Raw genomic sequence first — 13,558 nt, 5'->3', positions numbered from 1 at the left:
AATGCCGCTGCTCGCCTCTTGACTGGTACTCGTAAGAGGGAGCACATAACTCCTACTCTGGCATCCCTTCACTGGCTCCCCATACATTTTAGAGTTATTTTCAAGATCCTCTTATTTGTTTTCAAATCTCTAAATGACCTCGCGCCCTGAGCTCATCCGCCCCTACACACCTGCCCGGCGCCTCAGGTCTGCGGACCAGACATTATTAGAAGTACCAAGAACTAAACGGAGGCTCAGAGAGGATCGAGCCTTTTCTGTTGCTGGTCCCTCACTCTGGAATGACCTCCCACTGAACATTCGGCAAGCTTCCTTGCTGCCCATCTTCAAAACGTGCCTCAAAACTCACTTGTATTCTTTGGCATTTGACTCAGCATGACTTGGATTTTTTCTTGGTTTTGCTGTTCGGTGCTTTCTACCATCTTTATTACCGATTTGCTTTACTGTTTGTTGTATATGTTGAATTGCTCCATGTACAGCACTTTGTATGCAGCGATGGCTGTTTGAAAGTGCTCTATAAATACAGTTGAGTTGAGTTGAGTTGAGGAGAGTGGTTATCAGAAAGTGTAGTCCATCCAGACAATGAAACGTTGATCCACTTGGATTGTAGAGTCCATTTTTTTCTTCCCTTTGCAATCAATTCCCAGATTTAACTTCTTACAATATTGCAGATATACTGCAGCAATACAATAAGGCTTTGCAAATACACCAAGCCGAGCAACACCATCAATATTTTTAAAAATGGCTCAACAACGCCTCTTACAATTTTTTAGCAAAGCAGCCCTGGTTGTACATGTGACAAAGATCGACAACATTTGGGAGTTTTATGTAACAGCCCAAGAACAACATAAGACTCTCCCAGAGCCATCATGCTCAAGCTAACAGGAAGTCTGCATTTTTAATTTTATTTCACGTTTAGACCCACTTTGGTCTTTTATAGAGGTCACATTTTTAAAAAGTCCTCAGAGGTTTCACCTGATTGTCTTGAAACTGTAGGTGTTTTATCTAAGATGACCAGGAAAAGCAAAGCTTTTCAGTTTGCTGAACACTGTTTCTATGGTGACGTGCTGTTTGACAAGAAAAAAATCTGCTGATTTTGGCATTCTTAACATTCATGAAAACATTAAACACACACATCAAGCTTGGACAGTTAATCATTATTTTATGAGTTCATTTTGCAGTTAAAAAAATGGCTTGGCTGCACCCTCTACAAATCTTTCACAAAACAGCCCCGGTTGAACATTTCACAAAGATCAACCAAAAGTTGGAGGCGCATGTAACAACACAAGACCTAAAAAAAGTCCCTGCAGCCATATTCAAACCATAATAGGAAGTCAGCCATTCTTAATTTTCTTCAAATATTGTCTCATTTAGCTAGGTCTTATTTGATCAAAATAGCTTTTAATCTGATGTACAGTACTTCATTTTCTAAAATCCCAGTTGAATTGTGCCAGTAATACAACATACCAGTACCTCAATGTTGCCAGGGCTGCCAGTGCCATTTAAAGCTGCTTGCAGCTCTTGTATTAGTTTGTAATTCTTCTTCTTCTTCTCCTTTCGGCACATCCCTATTCAGGGGTCGCCACAGCGAGTCAGTAATTACCATCCGCCCCTGTAAACCGTCCTACCAACTCGCATGGTCGTCTTGGCAAAAGTTTTACGCCGGATGCCATTCCTGACGCAACCCTCCCCATTTCTCCGGGCTTGGGACCGGCACTGGGGAACAGTGCACCCCCAGGGGAGGGCACTGCCCCCCAGCGGCTGGGTTGTATTAGTTTGTAATTAATCCAACTTAATTTGTTTCAGCGAAAACAACCCAAAAAAAATTGCCTTGATAAATACTTGAAGCTAAAATTTTCAGTTCGTATCATGAAATATTATTTAAATGGATTTAAGTCTAACTATTGATTGTGATGAATTACTCAAATAATTTTACATTTATCTAGCGCTGTTTTCTCTGTACTCTGTAATGTACTACAGGGTACATATTTCCTCTTGAATAACTTCAGTATGTTGAACTGGAAGTTCAATGAGTTTGCTGCAAAATAGATGTTAACATTTTTTTACAAAACATTTCAAAATCAACTAAGATACATATTAAGCATTAGGTCCTTTTTATTGGTCATGCACGTGAAATAAAATAGATCAATAAATTATTTCACCCAAGTTGCACATACTATTTCTTTAGTGCAGAGGTGTCAAACTCATTTCACATTGTGGGCCACATATGGCCTCGGTAGATTTCAAGTGGGCCGGACCATTAAAATTATACCCATACCTGCAATAAATAACCAAAATATCATGTCTTTCCTTTGTTTTGGTCTAAAGAAGCACAAGAACATTAGGAAAATGTTGAAATTTAATGAACATATTTTTTTATGAAACATTTTATGAAGCACCTTAGATTTCCTGAGACAAATGTGCAATTAACTTCTATCATTCACATATATGCATTGCAACTGATCCCACTGATTGTACAAAGGCACAAAATTTTAACAATCAGTATTGAAAAATATAGTAATGCACTTTAAGATGAAACAAGATTAATAAAGAAAGTAATTTTTAAACCATTTACAAATGTGGATATAAAATCTAAATTTAATCCCTGGCTACAAACTAAGGAGAGTGCTATTAAATGTGTAAAGAATAAAGTAGTCATATGTCCTTGATAGCGTCTGCTGTGTTGGGTCTGTCTCAGTGACAGACTAAGGCTGCTGTTGTCTATTTCTCTGATCAAAACAATGTTGTCTTCTTCTCCAGTCAAGACAGTGTGTCCCCTAGCGGATACTCCATGAATTGCATCTTATTAAAAATATTCATTCCGTGTCTTTTATGCATTTTTTCACTTTTAAAATTTTCTGCGGGCCTGATCGAACCTCCTTGGGGGCCGGTTCCGGCCCGCGGGTCGTATGTTTGACACCACTGCTTTAGTGTATTCTTGTGCGTGAGACGCATGGGAGGCTCCTAAATTCGGAGGACTTAGGAGCCTCCCATGCGCGAGTCTAGCGCTACTCAGGATTATCCTGAGGCGCTTTTCAACGTACATTTGGTCATCTGTACCAGTTTTCTAACTGAATATCTTTATATGAAGGTTGAAAAGCTGTTCTTTTTTACTTGACTGCTCAGTGCATGGTGCTCAGGTATCAAGTGCTGCGATATGATACAGTGTTCCCTCACTTATCACGGTTAATGGGGACCGGGACACTGTGGTGCTAAGTGAAAAACTGCGATGGAGCTTTGGCTCCCCACCGAGGAATTTTTGTGTAAGTTTAAGTGGGTACCAGCATGTTTAAAACACGTAAACAGTATTTATACTTTCCATATTTGAGACAAAGACTACAGCAGTACACGTATTTACTTAAATCTTTAATTATAAAACCATATACAGTAATTAACATTCATCAACATTGCCTTCTGAGAGAGGCAAAGAGACTTGTTACGCTCACTTTACGCCACTCTGACAGTGTGGCCGCCGTTAGCCTCCAGCTAGCTGCTGGCCAGCTGTCACCACGCAGCCGATGTGTTTATGATCACACAATTAATTGGTAGTGAAGAGGAGGAGGTGAAGAGATACTGCTGCTTTTTTCACCCCCTCTCTTTCTCTGTTGATTGCTCGCTCGCACTCACGCTCACTTTTACTTTCGCTCTCACGCACGCTCTCGCTCTAGCTCTAGCATGTGCTCTCGCGCTCTCTCTCTTTCTCTCTATATCTGTCTCCCTCCCTCCCTCCCTCTCCCTCTCTTTCTCCCTGCCACGCATGTAGCAAACACAACAGCATGACGAGAAACTGATCAGAGAGTCCACAGCTGACGAGACACTGATCAGAGTAGACAGCGTGACTAGACACTGATCAGAGAGTCAACCACGTGACGGGACACAAGGGAAGATGCTGGGTGGGGCTGCAAAGATGCACAGCCAATCAGCTCCCGGGATAAATCCACTCATGCTGTCATTGGTCGCGCCGGGAACCAATCATGCGTACAGCCATGTACAAAACCTCTCAGTGATTTGGCATTTTTTTCTAAATACAGTAATTTGGGGGTGGGGGGGGGGGATGTGATGTAGTGAAGCCGCGATAAATGACGTATGATACAGCGAGGGATCACTGTACAATGTAGTAGCCCACACAATTCAACAATCTCTTGCGAACAAAGGGGTAGGTGAACACACTGCAGGAAGTTGTGATTTAAAGCATAAATCATCTCAACATGTTTTTGAACAAATTTACTTTTGGCCTCTCATGTCACACTCCTGGATCACACTGTTTTAGAACCATCTATATATAAACACAAATGCACACGCACACAGGCACAGACACACACACTTAATTGTTTAATTACCTAGTGCTGAAACAGCTGCACCAAAGCCAAGCTCTTCATCACCCAGCATCTCACTGCTGTGCTTGCGACTGGGTGGGCCGGAGCCAGTTGGAGACACAACTGCAAAGGAAAAAGGGGAACAGAAATGCTGCACACGAGCTATTCAGAATATCCTGAGTGAGTGTAACTGAATAATCAATGAAAAGGGACATGCTAAAAATATGCACAGTGCAATTGTTGAAATGGTGACAGTCACCTGGCCCTTTATTAAGGATGAAGTCAAATGTATTATATTCTTTCTGAAAACATGACAAAACGGGTCATTCTAGATCCAATTTCTCATAAATCTGCCACACACTTCGTGGCACAACCAATCCCAAATTGATTGGATCACAGCACAAAATGAAACCGAGTCACACACACTCACCGAGTGAATCTAGAGAAGCTTCATCATTCAACAACAATGTAATAAACCCAAAACATAATGCCAACACAACAAAGAACTTCATCAGGGGGACAAGTAAAAGGTTTTAGACTGGCCAAGTCAATCACTGGACCTTAAACCAACAAACATTATACCTCCTGAAGAGAGAGACTGAAGAGAGAAACCCTCAGAAACAAACAAGATTTAGTTTTTTTCCCTCAGAAAATGGAAATCTGATTAAGTTTAGCTATTCTAATACTGATTGCAAAAGATGCAAAAAGATAGAAACACATTTTTTTTAGTTGAAAAAATAGCTTTCTTTTGGTTGGCTGCATGTGTATAACACAACAGAACACAATGATCCGTGGGCCTTGCAAGATCTGTCAAAATCCAGCAAAATGGCTGGGATTGAGAAATTTGCTCCAGTGAAAAGGGGGTTGGGATGAAATGAGTTAAGATATAGTGGAGATGGCATGCTACTGACCTCAACTCAGGACATCCTGAGATGGTGGGGAAAATACTAAGATGCATTTTTCAATTCCACTTACACAATTTCCACTGAAGAAGCAGATGCTAAGGACTTTATTTTGGGCTCTCCTATTGCTTGAGTTGAAGTTACTGAGGTGGATTAAAAGATCCTTTGTATCAAGGTGACGGTCATGGATGAGATCTGCCCGGAGTTCTTGAAGGCTCTGAATGTTGTGGGGCTGTCCTGGTTAACACGCCTCTCCAACATCGTGTGGACATCAGGGACAGTGCCTCTGGATTGGTAGACCAAGGTGGTGGTCCATCTCGTGCCTGTTCCAACTCCAAGGCAATCACACTCCTCAGCCTCCTTACTCAAGGCTATTCAGGCATGCTGGAGAGGAGGGCCGGTTGGGAAGTAGAATCTCAGAATCAGTAAGGGCAGTGTGGCTTTCGTTCTGGCCATGGATCAGTAGACCAGCTCTACACCCTCTGCACGGTCCCCAAGAGTACATGGTAGTTCGTCAATTTAGGCGTGTTTTTTGGGAACTTCGAGAAGCCGTTCGACTGTGTCCCTCGGGCAGTTCTGTCGAGGGTGCTTCAGAAGTATGGTATCCAACGCCTTGATACAGGACGTTTGCCCCTCGATGGCCATTGTCAGTGTCATGTTCCTGTTTTTGGCCTGGCCAGCAGGTGGCAGACTGAGCAGACTTGCTGGTTGCAAACCTGCTGCCAATCACGCAATTTCAGGAACTCTGTATTTAAGGACCCACAAACTGTCTGCTGGTTGTCGGAGTATTGGTTTGTCTTGCTGCTTTCCTTGCTCATAGACCTTTGCTATAGACCTCGTCGTATTCGCTATTGATCTCTCGGTACCATTGGTTTTGTAAATATTGTTTTTGTTTTAGTGAATTGGCTTTTGCTGCGTGTATTTGATACGTTGTTTTTCGTTTGTAGTCTCGGGTTTGTTTTTCTTCCTTGGCTTTAGTGCAAGCGCTTTTGGGTTATCGTTTAGTTTTTGTGCTCCCTGGTCCTTGTTTTGATGAGCGCTTTATGTTCCTACTTTGTCGGTGCAATTTTTGTACATTAAACCTTTTTGTTATTATAATAATAATAATAATAATAATACATTCTATTTATAAGCGCCTTTCAAAATACCCAAGCGGCTGAAAGCTCTGCACCCCATCGTGCTGAGACGGGCAGAGGGTACACAGAGGTGGAGGGAGGCCGAGGACCTAAGGGAGCGAGACGGAACAGAAATTTGAAGAAGGTCCGACAGATAGGGGGGGGCAAGGTTATGAATGGCTTTGAATGTGAAGAGGAGTATTTTGAAGTTGATCCTCAGTTTGACAGGGAGCCAGTGCAGCTGTTGGAGGATGGGGGTGATGTGATGGAAGGAAGGGGTTCCAGTGATGATACGGGCCGAAGAATTCTGGACCAATTGAAGTTTATGGAGGAATTTGTTGTGGACACCGAAGAGAAGTGAGTTGCAATAGTCAATACGGGAGGTGACGAGACTGTGGACAAGGATGGCAGTGGAGTGAGGGGTGAGAGAGGGACGGAGACGGTTGATATTGCGTAGGTGGAAATACGCGGACCGGGTTATGTTATTGATATGAGAGTGGAACGATAGTGAGCTATCGAGGATGACACCCAGGCTCTTGACCTGAAGGGAGGGGGATACAGTGGAGGTATCAATAGTGATGGAGTCCTTGTGTGGAGTCGACAATTTTTGGGATCCAAGACATTATTCGGTTTGTCCGAATCGTGATAAGAGTTTAGTCCGCATTGCCGGCAATATGTTGGACTTGGCCAAGGGTGCTTTTTGGCACTAATTTAGCTTATTTCTTTTATGGACAGAATTTTCTCAGCACAGTCAAGGTGCTGGGGGTGTATGGTTTGGTGACTTCAGAAAAGAGTGGCACTGCTTCCCCAGGTCGGGAATGAGATCTTGCGCCAGGTGGAGAAGTCCAAGTATTTGGGGGTTTTGTTCAGAAGTGAGAGAAGGATGCAGCCATAGATTGACAGGCAGATCGGGACAGTCTGCAGAGATGCAAATATTCTGTGTCCGTGGATAAACAAGAAGATGGGCTGAGAGGCAAAACTCTGTTTACTGGTCAATCTAGGTTCCACCCTCACCTATGGTCTTAAGTTGTATTCATGACCAAAAGACAAAGATCAAGGATATAAGCGGTCAAAATGAATTTCCTCAGAAGGGTGTCGGGCCCTAGAGATAGCAGAGTAATCCAGAAAGGGATCAGAGTCAAGCCATTGCTCCTTTTAATTGAGGGGAACTACATGAGGTCAAGTGGGTATCTGATCCGCATGCCTCTGAGACATAGTCCCTGGGTGTTCCCTACATGTTCCAACGGGAAGACATCATATGAAGAGACAATGGAAATTCCTCGGGATCCTCACAGAAGAGCTGGACAAGGCCAGGACTTCTTTGCTTAAACTGCTGCCACTGTGTCCTGACCCCGGACTAATGGAAGAAGATGGATAGATGGAAAATAACAAGCCAGAATGTGAAGATCTTGATGTATGGTTTGAATTTGTTGCTAAATTTATGTCAAAGGAAAATAAATATACTGTATAAACAATGCAGCTTTTCTTCAGAACACCTGAAAAGCCCTTCAAATACATAAACACAAAGATTGAGTTGGATTTTGTTCTTACCTGGGGCACAGAGGACATCAAAAATAAAGCTGGCCAACATGAGAGGAAGGACAGGTCTGTAACCACAGTAGTTTCCATCTCTGAGCTGCTGAGCCCTCTCTCTGATGACAGACATTTCCACGAGACCCATCGGAAGTTTCTTCAACAGAGCCACAATATCTGACTCTTGGTAAGCCAGCTTCACCTGGTTAATTCACACAGTCAGTCATGTTCTGCATATCATCAGGCCTCATTTTTATGTTGTTGTGTGGAACCAATTTCTTGAGCATTAACACTTCTAATGGGAATTTGACATTTAACAGTGCTAAAATGCATTTTATAACTAACTGTACCATTGTGAGTGCTGACCATGTTCAGTGCAGATAGGCAAAGTTCCTTACTCATGCAACTTCATCCTGTTATCTGAAAGTGGAGCTGTCCAAAGTAGTGATTGTCCTGTGTGGTCTGACTTTAACCCCTCCCAAGAAGAGAAAAATGCGATAAAAATGGAGCACCCCACTGCTCGGGAAGGCTCCGTCACAGATCTGTCAATGGTGTTTCTCCATATTTTTGGTAGCTGAAATAAATCTCAACATTTTACAGACTTTCGTTGTCTTGGTTTCCCTGGACAAGACAATTTTGCACCCCAGATGGGACCTCAAGTAGGTTGCCTGAGGTAGACGGACGAGAGCTGGACTGCACAACCTTCTTCACAAAGACGAAGAACTCTTCCCTCATAAATTTGAGAGGGGAGGATAACGTCCAACTCCCTGAGAGCACCTCTTTGAACGAACTCAAACTCTCCTTTGACACGGTAAATCCGATTTCAAAATTCATGATAAGTAATGACCTGAATATTTTATGGATTTGAAGATGAGATTTATTTTATTTTAATTTCATGTCCGTGTTTTAATCTATTCAGTTCCGTCTGCTTATTTGTGCACATGGGTGTGATGTACTGTGTACTTTTTCAACGCCGACACGAGGCAGCCAAAAGTTCATTTCAACCCACTTGGGCGAAATGGACTATAAGGCCAAACATTTCCTTGGATTACTTAAAATGCATCACTGGTCACCCAACCGTGCACACTGAATTGGGAAAGTGCCAGAGGAACACAGACTGGTGTGGGTGGACATATTTATGAAATACAACACCTCACTCTCTAACTCTGCTGCTGTGGAGAGGTTTTTTTTTTTCAACAGTGTGACATCATTGACCAAAGAGGTTTGACAAGCTGGTCTTCCTCAAGGGGAACATGTCCCCATAGGGATACTCCACCTGCAAGAGGCACTTTGAGGAGGAGACGCAGCAGGGGGCCGAACACAGCTAATTCACTTTAAATGTTCATGAATTATGAAACTTCTACTGTTTGCTTCTCTTTCATGGTGTCATGCAAAGATGTTTTTTGGCGAGAAAGGGAGATGGTGAGGTTTAAGGATGAAATGCTTTAAAAGGATGAGGACGGAGGACCAATTATTATATGAATAAGGAAGGAGGGATGGTGACGGAAGGATGCCCAGGTTGCAGAAGACGGACCGGCAAAATAGGGTCAAGTGCCCATCTCTGTTACTAGGGACCTTGTAAAAGAAGATAAAAACAGAAGATGCTAATTTATGTAATCTACAGATCTCTGCTACACGCTATTTAGACTGATATGCTGAAAACGCATTTAATTTACCATCATACTTAAGAATAAAAAGTGATTTAATCAAATGGCTGAGCGTCGAACCTCTAAAGCTTTGGTAGATGCTGGTGGTCTCTGGAGTTCCAAGGAAAACATGCCGGTGTTGAAGGCCAGATTATGGAGCTCCAGTCGATCACTGAGGACAGTGATGAGGAAGGCTGCTTTTGACAATGTGTTGGTGGCCACCTGTGTCTGATGGCCAGTCGACACTTTATTCTTCTTTGCCTAAACAAACAAAAAGGCAAATATGCAGACGTGAAATGATACATGTACGAGAACACGCACCTATAGTAGACATAATTATAAATACATTAATGCACATGAACAGGTACTGTATATAGATAGAGTAGAAATATATTTTTTAAACTATGGATCATGATTGTTATACTTCACAATTATATGCTGTTTTGTGTTGTCTACTCTAACTCATACAATCTCAACAAAATACATTCAGGTTTGTGACTAAGATCACAAATTTGAATGGCACCTCCCGATGTGAAGTATTCATCCATCAATTTTCAGAACCACTTACACTCATGAGGGTCGCAGGCGTGCTGGGGGCTATCCCAGCTATATTCGGGCAGTAGGCGGGGGACACCCTGAACTGGTTGCCAGCCAATAACAGGGCACACATTAGCACATACAATCATTAGCGCTCACACTCATGCCTCGGGACAATTTAGAGTGTTCAATCAGCCTGCCATGCAAGTTTTTGGAATGTGGGTGGAAACAGGACTTACCTTCGTCTGTGGCTGTTCCACTTTAAGGTCAGGAGGGTTCGCCAGAAGTTCCTTTGCTAAATCCACAGCCAGTTGACATGCTTCATTATTGTATCCATGAGCATGTAGAGCCTCAGCACATGCAAACAGCACCTATTCAAACAACAGCATTTGGGGTCATACTATTCAAAGCATACCATGCCCTGTGTTACCATAAAATACAAGTTTAATTTGTTCCGTGGCCACGCTGTAATTCAAATCACTTATGTCTCAAACCAAATTTTATGATTGAAATGAATGGAAATACTGTTATTATTATTCTGTTCCCAGCCTCGGCCATATTGGAGTATTGGCACATTCGGATACTGGGACGTGGGGGTATTGGCACATTGGAATTGGAATTTGGCACGATAAACCTCTTTCATGGATATTACATATTTTTTTGCCAGGCCTGAAATGTGTTACAGGTTTAGTGAGTTTTCACACGTTTAGACCCTCACCTGGAATCCCTTCTCAACATCTCTTCTTTTTCCATGCGTGGGGATTTAGAGTTTTCACTTACTCTTTTTTTTTGGGCAAGTGGGGTCAATGGGGGTGATGGATGTGGGGTTAGTAGGGGGCGGTTGTGAACCATTTTTGAACATCATCAGATTTTCATTCGGATTAATTTCACGATCAGTGATGGACATGTCTAACCAGTGGCATTTTTATTTTTACGATGACTGCCCAACTTGGGGATCAACCCTGTGCCGCCAGTGTGTCATAATAATATGCGAAAGTACACAATTTTACAACTCAAGATGGAATCTGCTAACGCTAAATATTTTGATATTTGGGGCGGAGTCGATGGACCTTCCTCAAAGTAGTCAAACCTTGCCTCACTATCCCAGCAGGATGCCCATTGAACATGCACACTGATGTATTATTGATCAGCCAATCAATGTGCACCCAATACATTTACATTGACCAGTATGGCCTTGCCCTCTACACACTCCAACTATGAAGTCGTTTGAGACTCTTTCCTGAGTAAGGGCGATACAAATAATATTAATTTGCATTTGCTGTTAACTACTATTTATCTTTGGTTGGTAACAGACATAAACGCATGAGAATTAATCCCTCATCTGAGCATACCTGAGCATATGCATAAATTATCTGTTCTTGAGCATAGTGTAGCGAAGAACCCGACAGCCACACAACCGTCACACAAGACCTCCACATACTGAAAATCCATGCAACTTTTTAAATTCTATGTTGATTCAACCATTTTTTTCAGACACCATGAACATCCATCAACCCATGGAGCAAAATTTCCAGGCTTCGAGACCACCAAAACACCTCAAAATGGCTTCCTCTCTAGACGGCATCACTCCGGGATATCCCCTTTCATCTCAACCTGGCATTGCTGGGGGAAGGACAATCCCACAATGAGACAACTGCAACCTCTACACCAGGGGTGTCAAACATACGGCCCGCGGGCCGGAACTGGCCCACAAGGAGGTTTGATCAGGCCCACAGGATAATTTAAAAGTGAAAAAAATGCACAAACGACACGGAATAAATATTTTTAATAAGGTGCAATTCATTGAATATCCGCTAGGGAGACACACTGTTTTGATCAGAGGAAAAGACAACATTGTTTTGATCAGAGAAGAAGACAACAGCAGCTTCAGTCTATCACTGAGACAGACCAAACACAGCAGACGCTATCAAGGACGTGAATACTTTATTCTTTACACATATTATAGCACTCTCCTTAGTTTGTAAGCTGTAGGCAGGGATTACATTTAGATTTTATATGCTCGTGTAAATGGTTTAAAAATTACTTTCTTTATAAATCTCATTTAATCTTAAAAGTGCATTACTATATTTTTCAATACCAATTACTTGTTAAGGTTTTGTGCCTTTGTACAGTCAGTGGGATCAGTTGCAATGCATATATGTGAATGATAAAAGTAAATTGCACATTTGTCTAAGGAAATCTTAGGTGCTTCATGAAATGTGTTGTAAAATAAATGTTCATTAGATTTCAACATTTTCCGAGTGGTCTTGTGCTTCTTTAGACCTAAACAAAGGAAAGACATATTATTTTGGTTATTTATAGCAGAGTATGGTATAATTTTTAATGGTCCGGCCCACTTGACATCTCCCGAGGCCGGACGTGGCCCACAATGTGAAATGAGTTTAACACCCCTGCTCTACACGTTTGCAATGTGCCAAATAAAGTGAAATGCAATAATTACAGGCCTGAGAATTTCACGGTAACAATCGTTTCCAGTAGTGTGTCGTTTCCGTGGGTTCATTGGTACGGTACCCAAAAATCGTTTCCCATAAAAATCACAGCACACTAGTTGACTGTACGCAATGGAATATCTCCCGTGTGATCAACGTGATTTCACTGTGCCCGTATGTGTGTTTGTGGTGTGGCGTGTGAGTGTTTTTCTTCTATTGGTGGGGCGGACCAGGAAACATTATGTGCACATGTGGGTTGCTATTTTAGTCTGCATGCTGAGAAAGCGCGTAGATGATGAATAGAGATGGCGACGTAAAAAACACCGAAAAATGTATTCGTGACCACATTTAAGAAATGGGAATGCCAGTCGGATTTTTCTTTCGAATCATCCAAAGAAGGGTGTATTACCAAACTGACGTGATGTATGCACAAAACACGAAAGAGAAATACGACAGGAGGCACGATTCTGAGGCAAGTCCTTGAAGTTGGTCATTTCATCTAAAGGCTAATAACTATGAAAAATATTATGAAACAGCCTTAGTTATTCTACAATTTACTAGTTGTAGACATGGTAACTTTGTGAATAAGCCATTTGTCACAAGCTGCAGTAATGTAGTAACGTGTGGTAGATTATTTGGTCAAACTGATCGTAGATTACACAGTGCATCGTCTTAGAGTTGCAAAGAGGACGTCAATCCATATCAATACTGTAAGTCTATATATATATATATTAGAGCTGTCAAACGATGAAAATATTTAATCGTGATTAAAAACGCAACGTCATAATTAACTCATAATTAATCGTGATTACTCACGCATTTTTTATCGTTTCTAAATATCCTTTTATATTTTTTGTCCTATTTTTTTCCCGTTTTAATGCTCTCATCAACATGGAATCATGGATCAGTTTTCTATGTGCAAAATGCAAATATTTACTGAAATTTCAATTTTCAATTTTACATGAACATTTTTCACTTGGAGCAGTTATTCACACATAATCTCTCACACAATATTACTGTCCATCAACAACAGTGAAAAAAATATTTTGTCACACAACAGCT

The 13,558-nt window shown here is 41.8% G+C and overlaps 1 protein-coding gene across 3 annotated transcripts in view; it reads right to left on the bottom strand.

Annotated features, from left to right (window-relative positions):
* The window catches only part of zswim8 (zinc finger, SWIM-type containing 8), a 179,613-nt gene that overhangs the window by 61,401 nt on the left and 104,654 nt on the right, over positions 1 to 13,558 (bottom strand). For all 3 annotated transcript variants that reach the window (XM_019872083.1, XM_019872084.1, XM_019872085.1), the window contains exons 11-14: positions 10,286 to 10,417; positions 9,591 to 9,770; positions 7,882 to 8,065; positions 4,338 to 4,436 (exon numbers count right to left, since the gene is read on the bottom strand). In XM_019872083.1, the coding sequence (XP_019727642.1) occupies positions 4,338 to 4,436; positions 7,882 to 8,065; positions 9,591 to 9,770; positions 10,286 to 10,417 (595 nt within the window). The remainder of the gene's footprint in view (positions 1 to 4,337; positions 4,437 to 7,881; positions 8,066 to 9,590; positions 9,771 to 10,285; positions 10,418 to 13,558) is intronic.

Source organism: Hippocampus comes, unplaced genomic scaffold (genome assembly GCF_001891065.2).
Source record: "Hippocampus comes isolate QL1 unplaced genomic scaffold, H_comes_QL1_v1.1 scaffold269, whole genome shotgun sequence".
In the NCBI taxonomy this organism is placed as follows: domain Eukaryota; kingdom Metazoa; phylum Chordata; class Actinopteri; order Syngnathiformes; family Syngnathidae; genus Hippocampus; species Hippocampus comes.
The sequence above is the reverse complement of the archived record's forward strand: the minus strand, read 5'-3'. Positions and strand labels throughout refer to the sequence as shown.